Source organism: Oryx dammah, unplaced genomic scaffold (genome assembly GCF_014754425.2).
Source record: "Oryx dammah isolate SB20612 unplaced genomic scaffold, SCBI_Odam_1.1 HiC_scaffold_29, whole genome shotgun sequence".
NCBI lineage: Eukaryota > Metazoa > Chordata > Mammalia > Artiodactyla > Bovidae > Oryx > Oryx dammah.
The window spans coordinates 49,729,127-49,743,121 of record NW_024070213.1 but is presented as its reverse complement, the minus strand read 5'-3'; the positions used below and the strand labels follow the sequence as shown (position 1 = coordinate 49,743,121).

Here is a 13,995-nt window from a genome sequence, read left to right as displayed (position 1 = left end):
GCTGAGCACCAAAGAATTGATGCTTTTGAACTGTGGTGTTAGAGAAGACTCTTGAGAGTCCCTTGGACTGCAAGGAGATCAAACCAGTCAATCCTAAAGGAAGTCAGTCCTGAATATTCATTGGAAAGACTGTTGCTGAAGCTGAAACTCCAATACTCTGGCCACCTGATGCAAAGAACTGACTCCTTGGAAAAGACCCTGATGCTGGGAATGACTGAAGGCAGGAGGAGAATGGGACGACAAAGGATCAGATGGCTGGATGGCATCACCAACTCGATGGACATGAGTTTGAGTAAACTCTGGAAGTTGGTGATGGACAGGGCGTGCTGCAGTCCATGGGGTCGCAAAGAGTTGGACATGACTGAGCGACTGAACTGAACTGAACTGAACTGAACTGAAATGTCAGCTAGTATACTACAAGTAATACCCAGGTAAATAAAAATGATGATAATGAACCTTTCCTATGGGAGTGTACCATGAGACAGGCACTCTATTGAACCCCTTTCACTAATTTAAAAAATGTATCAAATCCTTATCATACATAATTAAGACTTACTGTGATCCATTTTACAAATGAGAAAACAGGGCTCAGGGAAGTTAAGTAACCTGGCCACAGATAATAATAATAATAATAATGAGTAAAGGCAGGATTCAAACTCAGATCTATTTCACTTCAGACTTTCTAATGGATTACCATGGTGGTCCTGTCATGGGAGACAGTTATCATTTGTTAAAGGGTGAAGGCTGGTGACCAGAGAACATTCTTTGAGATACTGTCGGTGCTTGTTTTGTTTGTTTGTCATAGTCAGAATTTATTAGGATTTGCAGAAGCATGAAAGGATGTACCACAAAAGTTTGACTTTACAACAAGGAAGTATGGTATCAATGTATAGTGTTGTCAGCAAAACTGGGATACAGAGCAGAGGTTCACATTTTTTAAAGGCAATGGATGACATCTACTCTTAAAATAAAATCCTTAAAATAAAAATGGGGAGACCAGCAGAATCTGTTACATTGGTGAGAAAGAAGAAGGGGGCATTAAATGATCCACAGTATTTCTAAATCTGGGTGATAAGTGCTATTACCCTGCAATTCCCTTGAGATAATCTTCTGCATTAGAAGAGCCTTTTGCAGGGTATAGGGCTTTTGCTTCTTGAACTATTAATATGAAATATTGCATTCCCGTGGCTATCCACATCTTGGTCAAACTCTCTTGGGAAGCAAGTTAATATGAACTCATTATGCTCTAATGGTTGGAAAAAAAACACAATCTTCTACAGAAAACTTAAAGGCACAGTGCTAAGAGTCTGAGCTAATTGAAAGTCCTTCTTAATAAAAACATTTGAGCAGGGTGTAAAATAAGGTCAAAGCTGCCTATGTTAGGAATTGAGAGAACTGGCAGTTTTTCTGATGATAATGGGAAAGGACCTTTTTCACAAAAGAATAAAACAAAATCAATTTTTCTGAGACCGTGAGATACCTAACTCTTAAGGGACTATCTAGCATGTGGTTTCCCACATTATGCCTGACGGTGTGCAAGATCTGTTCAAGAAGCATATTCTGGGCATTTGCCATGCTCTGGGCACAGTGTGTGGTTGCTGTTGTTCAGTCGCTCAACCATGTCCAAACGTTTGCGATCCCAAGGACTGCAGCACACCAGGCTTCCCTGTCCTTCCCTATCTCATGGAGTTTGGTCAAACTCATGTCCATTGAATCGGTGATGCCATCCAACCATCTCATCCTCTGTCTTCTCCTTCTCCTCCTGCCCTCAATCTTTCCCAGCACCAGGGTCTTTTCCAAAGAGTCAGCTCTTGGCATCAAGTGGCCAAAGTATTAGAGCTTCAGCAACAGTCCTTCCAATGAATATTCAGGGTTGATTTCCTTTAGGATTGACTGAATTAATCTTACTGTCCAAAGGACTCTTAAGAATCTTCTCAAGCACCATAGGTCAAAATCATCAATTTTGGGGCACTCAGCCTTCTTCATTATCCAGCTCTCACATCTGTACAGGACTGTTGCATGGTGAAGGGAAGTGTGGCCTTTCCTATCTCCAGGGGATCTTCCCAACCCAGAGATAGAACCCAGGTCTCCCACGTTGCAGGCGGATTTTTTTTACCAGCTGAGCCACCAGGGAATACTGGAGTGGGTAGCTTATCCCTTCTCCAGGTGATCTTGCTGACCCAGGAATTGAACCAGGGTCTCCTGCATTGCAGGAGGATTCTTAAACAACTGAACTATCAGGGAAGCCCCCTGTTGCATGGCTAGGGGCTGCAAATCAGTGACCTGACAAGAGGATTATATTTGGCCCACAAAGCATTTGTAAAAGAACTGTGATAAGATTTTTGGGAGGTTTTGCATTAGCAGGCTGAATTTCTGACTTCTCTTTAAAAATCAGGAGGCTTGTCAACCATGATCAACATTCCCAAGTGGCAATGGTCAGCTGGAGCTGACCAGGGGATGCTGTCCTTCAACTCTGAACGTGGTTTATTTACTCAGTCCAGCCCAAATGCTTCATTTGTCTTACCTGTGTGGCATCTGTGGGCATTTTTGTTTGGGATTCCTATGCTAAAGGGAACAAGAAGAGTCCCTGTCCTAGTTCGGTTGAATGCCTTTTCATATTTTCTTCCCCATTTGTATTTCCATTCCATTATTATTCTTTACCTAAAGGCAAGTTTAATCATTTGTCCTAGTAATCTATGAACTCCTTGAAAGCAGGGACTATTTAGCTCTTCTTTTTTTTTTTCTTCCTTTTTGGCTATGAGACTCTGAAAAAGTTTTTTAACTTCTCTGCATCTCAGTTTCCTACTTTGTAAAATGGGCATATTAATATTACTTACCTCACTGAGATGTTATGAAGACTAACTGAGTATATGCAAAGCATTTATAACAGTGCCTGTGCATATAAAGTCCTAGACCAGTGGTATTTATTATTATTTCTTCAGGATTTAGACCAAGTGCTCAGTACATAATATATAATTTAATGTGGTTTGAAGTTGAATTTGAGGGTCCTAAATTAAACTAGACACCAAAGCAGAGGGTCATGCAATAAGGAAACAAGTCAAGGACCTAGTTGCTAGAACTAGGGTGTAAAGTCAGTACTTGGTTCCAAGAAGCAGGGAATGGTCCTCTTGAAATGGATCATAAAGTAACCCCAAGTCCTGAACCAGTCAGGCTTGTCTCAGACACTGGCAGAGGAGCTAAGAAACAGATTGCCAAATAAATATAAGGCCTAAATAGCCCCCGCCATTGGGAGAAATTAAGAAGCAGTCAGCTAGGCAAGATACTGAAAGTGGACAATAATAGCTCATTGACAAGGATTTTATTGCTAGATACAGTGAGAGTTGGACTGTGAAGAAAGCTGAGCACCGAAGAATTGATGCTTTTGAACTGTGGTGTTGGAGAAGACTCTTGAGAGTCTCTTGGACTGCAAGGAGATCCAACCAGCCCATTGTAAAGGAGATCAGTCCTGGGTGTTCTTTGGAAGGACTGATGCTGAAGCTGAAAGTCCAATACTTTGGCCACCTCATGCAAAAAGTTGACTCATTGGAAAAGACTCTGATGCTGGGAGGAATTGGGGGCAGGAGGAGAAGGGGACGACAGAGGATGAGATGGCTGGATGGCATCACCGACTCGATGGATGTGGGTCTGAGTGAACTCCGCGAGTTGGTGATGGACAGGGAGGCCTGGCGTGCTGCGATTCATGGGGTCACAAAGAGTCGGACACGACTGAGTGACTGAACTGATAGTTGCACTATTTAAAAAGATCCAGCCATATCATTAAGCTGAGATCATTAAATAACTGTAAGTCCATTTCTTTCAGACAGAGAATTAATTATGCCAGGAAGTGTTTCAAGTAAATTTTCTCCTTGGATTTTATTAAATTCTGAGAGTTTTTTTTCATTCTTCCTTCATTCTGGTTTAATACAAACTCAAAAGTGCTTTGTGATTTAAAAAAAGTTTTTTAAGATGAAGGTACAATGTGTATACAATAAAACACCATTTTCAGTGTAAAATTCTGTGAGTTTGGACAATCACACAGTCATGTGACCCCTGCTACAATCAAGATATAGAACAATTCCATCATCTCGCCAAATTCCCTTCTGTCCCTTTACAGTCACTCCCTCCCCCTAATTCCAACCCCTGATAATCACTGGTATTTTTTTCTATCACTATAGTTCACTCTCTCCAAAGTGTCAGATGAATGTGGCATGATATGTGCTCAGTTGCTCGTTCGTGTCCAACTCTGCAACCCCACGGACTCTAGCCTGCTAGGCTCCTCTGTCCATGGGACTTTCCAGGGAAGAATCCTGCAGTGGTTGGCCTGAAGGGATCTTCCTGCCATGTCTCCTGTACTGGCAGGTGGATTCTTTACCCCTGAACCACCTGAGGACCCATATAAATATGAAACACTTTGGGTTTGTCTTCTTACATTTAACATACATATTTGAGCTTCATCCCTATTGTTTTTATCAATAGTTCATTACATTTTTTTTTTCTGAGTAAGAGTCTACCATATGGATAGATATACCAGTTTGCTTATCTTGACACCAACTGAAAGACGTTTAAATTGGTAATTATGAAGAAAGCTTCTGTAAACATCCAGGACAGGACTGGGAAGCCTGGAGTGCTGAACTCCATGGGGTCGCAGGGAGTCCGACATGACTGAGTGACTGAACAACAACAACAAACATCCATAAATAGATACTCTGATGAACATAAGATTTCATTTCTCTAGGGTGAATACCTCTGAGGGCAGTTGTTGGGTCATGTCATAGGTGTATGTTTAACTTTATTTAAAAAAAGGTCAGTTGTCCAAAGTGACTGTACCATTTTGTACTCCTATCAGCTGTGTTTGATTTCAAACAATTCTTATAGAATACAGTCTAAAGGATGAATCTCCATTTTCTATGGAGTAAAATAGCCCAACTGCATCACCTAATATTCCATGTTCTCCTTTTGGCCACTGAAGAACTTGCCTTCTCCCCAGGCATATGGCACAGCTTTCCCACATGTATTCCTGGAGACAGACTCAGGCACCTGACCTCAGACCATGCCTGGTGCTTCCCCACTTGGGTGTTTTTGTTTATGCCATTTGCTACCTGGGATGTTCATCTTTTATTACTGAAAGCTTATATAATCCCACTATTGACATCTTTTCATCCTTCAAGAATCCTGTCTGCTTCCAAAAAAGACAATTAAAGGTGTTGACAGAGGAGGCCAATGAAACAGGCAAACACAAGCCCCTTGCTCTCTGTACCACTCAACACAGATTCCCATGTGCCACGTAGCAAGAGAGCTAAAGAGGAGTCCAGAGCACTGCAGAGGAAAAACAGCAATGTCTTTGCCACAACAGGTATCTTTCCCCTTATTACAAAAATAACTAGAACTGGCAGCATGGGATAAAGTGAATTCTCATTACTTGTGGCTGTCTGAGAAACCAAAGCTTTCCCATTTATGCAACTTTTGGTCAGTTCTGGCTGCGACTCAAGACTTCTCTGCTCCAAGTTGGTTTTTTTTTTCTTTAATATCTGGATAGGTACACATGCACATATGACTCTAACAGAGAAGAGGAATCAAAATGCCAACTCTTTTATAACACAGCAAACATGCACTTCCTATAAAAGAGATGAGGTACATGGGATGGATCTGTTTTCCTCCCTAAACAGCCTGGACTCTGCCTAGATGCATAGATGCATCTCTTCCCCAGGACCCCCGAAGTGCTGAAGTCAGCCCCACATGCAACGTGTCCTCCTTCATTTCATCGCTGGAGAAGGCTGATGCAATTCCAAGGCTCCGGCCGGGCCAGGCCAGGGCTCTGTTCTTGCATCATTGTTTACCAGTATTCCAGGGTGGCTGCTTCTGCAGCGCCTGGTAACCATAGGAAGCTTGCCATCTGCAGCTCCGGAATAATGAGCTGGCAGTCACCGGCTGGGACTGCCATTGTGTGAATGGGCACTGCATGCCCAGCGGGAGCGCTGACAACTGTCGGGCTGCGGAGGAGGACCTGGTCGACTTGATGCCACTCTCCTCCAAGAGGTGGACTGGGTCCTGGACCTCCGCTCCAACTCGTAACCAGGCAGGGGTCTCAGCATTGAAATGAAAACTGAAAGGAAGCCAATTCTGTGCCCCTGGCCGAATGACCGTTTCCACCCTGTCAATCCCAGCCAGACATCCTCAGCCCCTCCTGCTAGAGGACAATGGCTCGTTCGACAAGCCCATTCGGGACCCTCCCAGGACCTTTACCTCCACTCTCCCAGTTTAAAACAAACAAACAAACAAACGTTGTCTTGCAAAGTAAACAGCTACCCACCCTAGCCCCGCCGCCCGGCCCGCCCCGAATCTGGAAAGCAGTCCCCGGGTGAGAGCCTGGACGCTCGCCCGGGGGAACTCACTCGGCCGGTGGAGAAGCGCCGGAGCGCCTGGCCGCCCCGCCACAACATGTTGGAAAGGAGCGCTCGCGCGGGCAGCCCGGGAGCAGCTCAGCCCAGACTCGGCCTGCAGCCTCCGGGTCCTCGGCGAGTCCTGGGACCCCGCTTACGGCCCCTCCCCCTCGCCTGGCCGGGCTCCCGCGGCCAATCCCGTGCGACGGGGCGGGGCTTGCTCTGGTCTCCCGGAGCTGCCCTGGTGTCCCGCCAGAGGGACCGCTTCTGGCGGCTGCCGCCGTCCCACCCTCACTAGCTGTGGGATCTTCTACCAGTTACTCACACTTCTGAAGTATACAAGGATCTGCCTTAAAGGTCAATCTGACACCCCAACTCATGTCCTTAACACAGTCCTGAAAAGACAAAGTGGAGCCACGCAAGATAAGGAGTGGGGGCACCTTCTCCACGTAAGGGTCCTGATTCCTACCTCATAGTCTGATAAGAACATTTAACGAGATTGTGTATAAAGCACCTGTCAAAGGGCCTGGCACGGAGCTGGGTCCCTGATAGATGATAGACAGATAGATGGTCCTTTTCCCTCACCTCCCTGAAGAACCGCTCAAGGCATGCTTTAGCTGAACACCTGTATCAAACACAACTCCTTAGCCTGGCATTCAAGGCGTCTGTAGTTTGGCATTTACTCTTATTTCTTGCAACTCCTTTGCACCTGTAATTCAGTCTGAATGTAGTACATGTCTAGGATTTCTTGGACAATACCTCCCAGGAAAATTTGCCGCCTGTCACTTATCACCAACTGCTGCTGCTGCTGCTGCTGCTGCTGCTAAGTCGCTTCAGTCGTGTCGGACTCCGTGCGACCCCATAGACGGCAGCCCACCAGGCTCCCCCGTCCCTGGGATTCTCCAGGCAAGAACACTGGAGTGGGTTGCCATTTCCTTCTCCAATGCATGAAAGTAAAAAGTGAAAGGGAAGTCGCTCAGTCGTATCCGACTCTTCGCGACTCCATGGAGTGTAGCTTACACCAGGCTTCTCCGTCCATGGGATTTCCCAGGCAAGAGTACTGGAGTGGGATGCCATTGCCTTCTCCGTATCACCAACTAAGCTGACCAAATTCCCTCTCTGCTTAAAGGTATAGCTCAAATGTTGCCTCCTAGAGAAAACAAATGTCTTCCTGATTAATTTTCCTCCCCCACCTCCTGACATCCCCAAAGTAATCTTTCACTCCTCTGAACTGGGAAAGATTTTTCTCTATGCATCTCTTCAGTTCAGTTCAGGTCACTTGCTCAGTCATGTCTGACTCTTTGCCACCCCATGAACTGCAACATGCCAGGCCTCCCTGTCCAGCACCAACTCCCGGAGTTTACTCAAACTCATGTCCATTGAGTCAGTGATGCCATCCAACCATCTTATCGTCTGTCGTCCCCTTCTTTGCATCAGGTGGCCAAAGTTTTGGAGTTTCAGCTTCAACATCAATCCTTCCAATGAACACCCAGGACTGATCTCCTTTAGGATGGACTGGTTGGATCTCCTTGCAGTCCAAGGGACTCTCAAGAGTCTTCTCCAACACCACAGTTCAAAAGCATCAATTCTTCGGGGCTCAGCTTTCTTTATAGTCCAACTCTCACATCCACACATGACTACTGGAAAAAACCATAGCCTTGATTAGACAGACCTTTGTTGGGGAATTAATGTCTCTGCTTTTTAATATGCTGTCTAGGTTGGTTATAACTTTCCTTCCAAGGAGTAAGCATCTTTTAATTTCATGGCTGCAGTCACCATCTGCAGTGATTTTGGAGCCCCCAAAAATGAAGTCAGCCACCATTTTCCCATCTATTTGCCATGAAGTGATGGGACCACATGCCATGATCTTAGTTTGCTGAATGTTGAGCTTTAAGCCAACTTTTTCACTCTCCTCTTTCACTTTCATCAAGAGGCTCTTTAGTTCTTCTTCACTTTCTGCCATAAGGGTGGTGTCATCTGCATATCTGAGGTTATTGATATTTCTCCTGGCAATCTTGATTCCAGCTTGTGCCTCATCCAGCCCAGAGTTTCTCATGATGTACTCTGTATATGAGTTAAATAAGCAGGGTGACAGTATACAGCCTTGACGTATACATCCTTTTCCTATTTGGAACCAGTCTGTTGTTCCATGTCCATTTCTAACTGTTGCTTCCTGACCTGCATACAGGTTTCTCAAGGGGCAGGTCAGATGGTCTGGTATTCCCATCTCTTGAAGAATTTTCCACAGTTTATTATGATCCACACTCAAAGGCTTTGGCATAGTCAATAAAGCAGATGTTTTTTCTGGAACTCTCTTGCTTTTTTGATGATCCAGATGTTGGCAATTTGGTCTCTGGTTCCTCTGCCTTTTCTAAAACCAGCTTGAACATCAGGAAGTTCACGGTTCATGTATTGCTGAAACCTGGCTTGGAGAATTTTGAGCATTACTTTACTAATGTGTGAGATGAGCGCAATGGTGCTCTGTTTCGAGCATTCTTTGGCATTTCCTTTCTTTGGAATTGGAATAAAAACTGACTTTTTCCAGTCCTGTGGCCACTGCTGAGTTTTCCAAATTTGCTGGCATAATGAGTGCAGCACTTTCACAGCATCCTCTTTCAGGATTTGAAATAGCTCTACTGGAATTCCATCACCTCCACTAGCTTTGTTCATAGTGATGATTCCTAAGGCCCACTTGACTTTGTATTCCAGGATGTCTGGCTCTAGGTGAGTGATCACACCATAGTGATTATCTGGGTCATGAAGATCTTTTTTGTACAGTTCTTCTGTGTATTCTTGCCACCTCTTCTTAATATCTTCTGCTTCTGTTAGGTCCATACCATTTCTATCCTTTATCGAGCCCATCTTTGCATGAAATGTTCCCTTGGTAGCTCTAATTTTCTTGAAGAGATCTCTATTCTTTCCCATTCTGTTGTTTTCCTCTATTTCTTTGCATTGATCACTGAGGAAGGCTTTCTTATCTCTCTTTGCTATTCTTTGGAACTCTGCATAATCTTTCCTTTTCTCCTTTGTAAGGCCTCCTCAGACAGCCATTTTCTTTTTTGCATTTCTTTTTCTTGGGAATGGTCTTGATCCCTGTCTCCTGTAAAATGTCATGAACCTCCGTCCATAGTTCATCAGGCACTCTGTCTTTCAGATCTAGTCCCTTAAATCTATTTCTCACTTCTGCTGTATAACTATAAGGGATTTGATTTAAGTCATCTTAGGATGCCTCAGTCAGTTACTGGTATTTATGTACCTGTCATCTTCTCTACTGAAAGTTCTTTGAAGACTGAATCCATGCCTTATTTATCAGGATTTAGCACTTAGCTAAAGTACTTAGCACTAAGCAGAGCTCAGAAAATACTTGTTGAAAGAGAGAACAAATCAACGAATAAATGCGTATAAGAAGGTAAGAAGGAAAGAAAAAGAACCATTAAAAAAATTATTGAAGTTCATGTACAATGTAGGGTTAATTTCTTATGTATGGCAAAACCACTCAGTTACACAGATATGTATACATATATACCAGAAAAAGAACCATTCTTAAAGCCTGGAGAATTGCAGCAAACATCCAGTGTTTTGCTTAGGTACTGTCTGTCCCTTGACAATTTAACCCATTTCCCTGACTGCATTTTGTGACTTCTTGCTTCTCTTAAACTTCCAAATATTGATACTCATTTTGAATTGCTCTGAACCAGGGAGGGTAAGCAAGGAGTGTGGTTTTTCCTAAGTGAAGATTCCATAGTTATATACTTCAGCTCCCAACTTTGGAAAATGAGTTTATGTTTATTCAAATATACCAAAACATACATGATGCCTAAAATTTTCTCTCTAAGAACCAGAAATGTAGTTCTTTTTATAACTGGAAGTTAAGCCAAATGCAACTAGAGAGGTTAACAAACAAACAAAAGCCCACCAGGGTCCTCTGTCCATGGGATGTTCCAGGCAAGAATACTGGAGTGGGTTGCCATTTCCTTCTCCAGGAGGACCCCAACCAAAGGATCAAACCCTATTACTGGCAAAAAATGGACATGAAATAAAGCAAACTTTAAAATAAAAATCTTGAGAGACTTTGTTATCAGTAGACATACAAAAAGGAATATTAGAGTATCCTTCAAGTAGGAGAAAAATTACCGGCTTGGAAGCCCAGACTGACAAAAAAGGCAAATACGTGAGGGAATTTAAGTAAACACTGACCATATGAACAAAACCAATAATAAAATCTTGGAGAGAGATATATATATCAACAAGATATATACATGAAAATATAAAAGCAATAATAAAAAATTGTTGGATAAGTTGGGAAGGCTGGAAGGAATGGAATAGTCCTCAGGCAGAAAGAAAATTAATACTAGATGAAGCTCAGAAATGGAGTGAAGAGCAAAGAGAGGGTAAATATGAGGACAAATTTAAATTAGTATTATATAGAATGATTCTAATAATGGTGATCTCATATAATCTCTATTTGTTACTTTCTTTTGTCTTTTTCTTTTTGGATTTTGTAAAATAGAGGTTTAAGATCACAGATTAGAAGATATCACACATTTCAAAGAAATGTGAAAGATTTGTGGCTCTATAGTTGGACTTGATTTCCCTTAAACTTGTTTCATTTTTAAAAATAGAATTTTTTTCTTGGGCAATATGTCCCCATTCCTGTCTAACTTTGTGTGACACTGATGCTTACTCAAGAGAGCCCATGGTACCTAGTGTTTTTCACTTCTCTAGTGTTAGAATATCTTTTTGTTTTTGTTGAAGATGCAAATGAAGTATGTACATGCATAATCTGTTGAATTCACTTTTGTGCCATTTTTGTGAATATAGTAATTGGTACAACTTTTTGCAAATGTCGGAACTGATTTTACACATCAGGAGATAGAGGATGTGCCAAATGGAAACCCAAGGGATTCCACACAAAGCTCTGTGTGTAGAGCTGTGTATAGGAAGAGTGGTTTATGGTCTTGGGCTTCTAGAACATCACACTGAAAGCTTTACCTGTTTGCCATCAGTAAGTGTCTACTTCTGTGACCGGCATCTGTGACGTTCAGGGGCCTCGTTCAATTATGATATGTTGCCCAGCAATCTATTTAATGTTAAATTGTAGGTAGAACATTCATTGATAATTTTATGAAACTGCAAGTCATATAATCTATAAAATTTTTAAGCATATAAAAATTTTACTTTCACAGTCAACTTCAGGATTTTAGAATAAAATTCTGTGTTTCCACACTCTCCTTTTATTTGACTGTTTTTTTGACTCAAACTGATGTGTAGCCATTTTTACTGTTTGGAAACATAGCCGTCTGTGTTTATTCTTAATTTGTTCTTCTGAATACTCTATGTTATTCATTTTCAGAATAGTGTTTTGACTATAAATTCTCATTTTAATTAACCCACTCTTGAAAACCGGTATTATTAGTAATGTTTGATTATTATTCAAGTGAAATTAATTTCATGATAAAAGAAATACTTGAGAGTACCAACCCAGGGATCTACAACAGGAGGAACTGGAGTAGAGGTCAAAAGGCAAAAAGTAGAGGTCAAAAGGCAGAGAAACCAGCAGATTTCAGCAATTTCATGGGGGTATAGAGAACAACTGGAGTTTGAGTAGCCAGAATGTGAGGAGCCAAGATCTCAGCAGTAAGGGAGATACAGAGATGCACTTAGCTCTTGACACTTGTTTTCAATTTCAGATATTTGCTGATTCCTCAGATACATGGATTAGAGGCTATACAACTAAGGAGAAAATTTCTAAAATGCAAAACAGTGTTTTCAATACCCAGAAACTGGAGTTGAACATCTGCCAAGAAGGAGGGAGTCTGGGAAACATCTCATCCCTCTCAACTGATACTCATGGAAGACATCTCCCTAGAAAGAGTGCCATCTAGAGGTAGAGCTATTAGAGGAAACACTGACTGAAACTGCCCATCCTGGCCAGGCACCATAGTAACCATTCGCATGAGCTATTTTAGGATAGGAGGTCCTGGTAAGGAACACGGAACTAACAAGTCATCACTAACCAGAAGAATTCAGGAAATGTGAGAAGGAGATGCCACATATCCTGCCAACCTCCCAGAGTCCTCCTCGCTGGAATCCATCTTGGCTGAGCAATGCATGCATTCAGGAAGGACCCTGAGTCAGAATGATTGGCCAGAGACAACCCGAAAGCTAATCCCATCACCATAAATCTTGAGACTGCAAGCCACATGGCATAGCAGTTCTCCTGGATTCCTTTACCCTGTTCTCTGCCCAACTGCCCCTTCCTAATAAAGTCTCTTGATTTGTCAGCATGTGTGTCTCCTCAGACAATTCATTTCTGAGTGTTAGGAGCCCAGTCTTGGACCCTGGGAGGGGTCCCCCTTCCTGCAGCAGAGCAACTCGTAACCCGACTCACACGAGCTCAGCCCTCACTGTAATTAACTGATCTGCCCTACTTTAGCTGCCTGCCAAAAAATAAGGTCAATGTTTTCTGTAGAAAGATAACATTATCGAGAAACTTTGCTATTGTTTCTCCCACATTCAATCAAAAAATGCCAGGGGCATCAAGAAAAATGTCCCCAAGAAGCAAACAGTATCATATGAGAAATGCTTAGGGTAGAATGACCACTACCACTTTCATATTCCCACCAGTCATCTCTGTGCAATAAATAAATAAGATATTGCTTTATCATGTCCGCCCCTACCAAACTGTGTCCCATTTAAGCACAACTGTTCAGTAAATAACCTCTGAGGACCTACTATGTTCTAAGTACTGTGGTAGACGCTGGGCATGGAGAGATGAGAAGACAGATGATTCACTTCCCTCATGCTGCTTATAGTCCTGCAGGGGATGGCAAATAAGCAAAGTGTGATCAGCGCTATAAAAGATGAAACAGGGTTTCATGGAAACATGAAGCAGGAAGATCTAACTCAGGTCTAGTGAGTGTGCTAATCACCTTGGACCCCAGTATTCAGCATAATTCTTTTTTTAAATGTTTATTTGTTTATGTTATTCTTGGCTGCACTGGGTCTTCTGTGCCTTGTGTGGAATTTCTTCAGTTGCAGTGAGCAGAGGCTACTCTCTAGTTGCGGTGCTGAGGCTTCCACTGCAGGGGCTTCTCTTGTTGCAGAGCGTGAGCTCTAGGCATGCAGGTTTCAGTAGCTGCAGCATACAAGCTCAGCAATTGCGGCTTGCAGTCTCTAGAGCGAGGGCTCAGTTGTTGTAGTGGACGGGTTTAGTTGCTCCAAGGCATGTGGAATCTAATTCTTGACACGTGGAATATATATTCATGGAACACAGAAGTAAGTGAATGTGGTGACTGGATAGAGGCTGAGGAACAGAGAGAAAGGAGTGACTAGCTCAGTTTCACATCATTAGGGAGGATTTTCACAGAAGATTTAACACTCTGCCCACTTTGACCTGCCCCTCTAAAAGATAAGTTTTGAACTGAAAGAGTTTACCTAAAGGTGGAAAGAGCATCAGTGGTACAAGAAACAGCAAGTGAAAGTTACGAAGGACAGAAAGAGCTCTGGGCAAGATCAGAATACACTTTCTTAAGGCTAGTTGAGATAACGACCGTTAAACTTTTATTTAGAGGCAAAAATGTATTCTTTAAAAGAAATATTATGAAGAACCTTA

General features: G+C 42.7%; 1 protein-coding gene across 1 annotated transcript in view; it reads right to left on the bottom strand.

Annotated features, from left to right (window-relative positions):
- ALDH1L2 (aldehyde dehydrogenase 1 family member L2) overlaps positions 1-6,523 on the bottom strand; it is a 61,933-nt gene extending 55,410 nt beyond the window's left edge. The window contains exon 1 of the mRNA XM_040234820.1: positions 6,393-6,523. Within this exon, the coding sequence (XP_040090754.1) occupies positions 6,393-6,440 (48 nt within the window). The 5' untranslated portion in view covers positions 6,441-6,523. The remainder of the gene's footprint in view (positions 1-6,392) is intronic.
- Between the last annotated feature and the right edge of the window lie 7,472 nt (positions 6,524-13,995).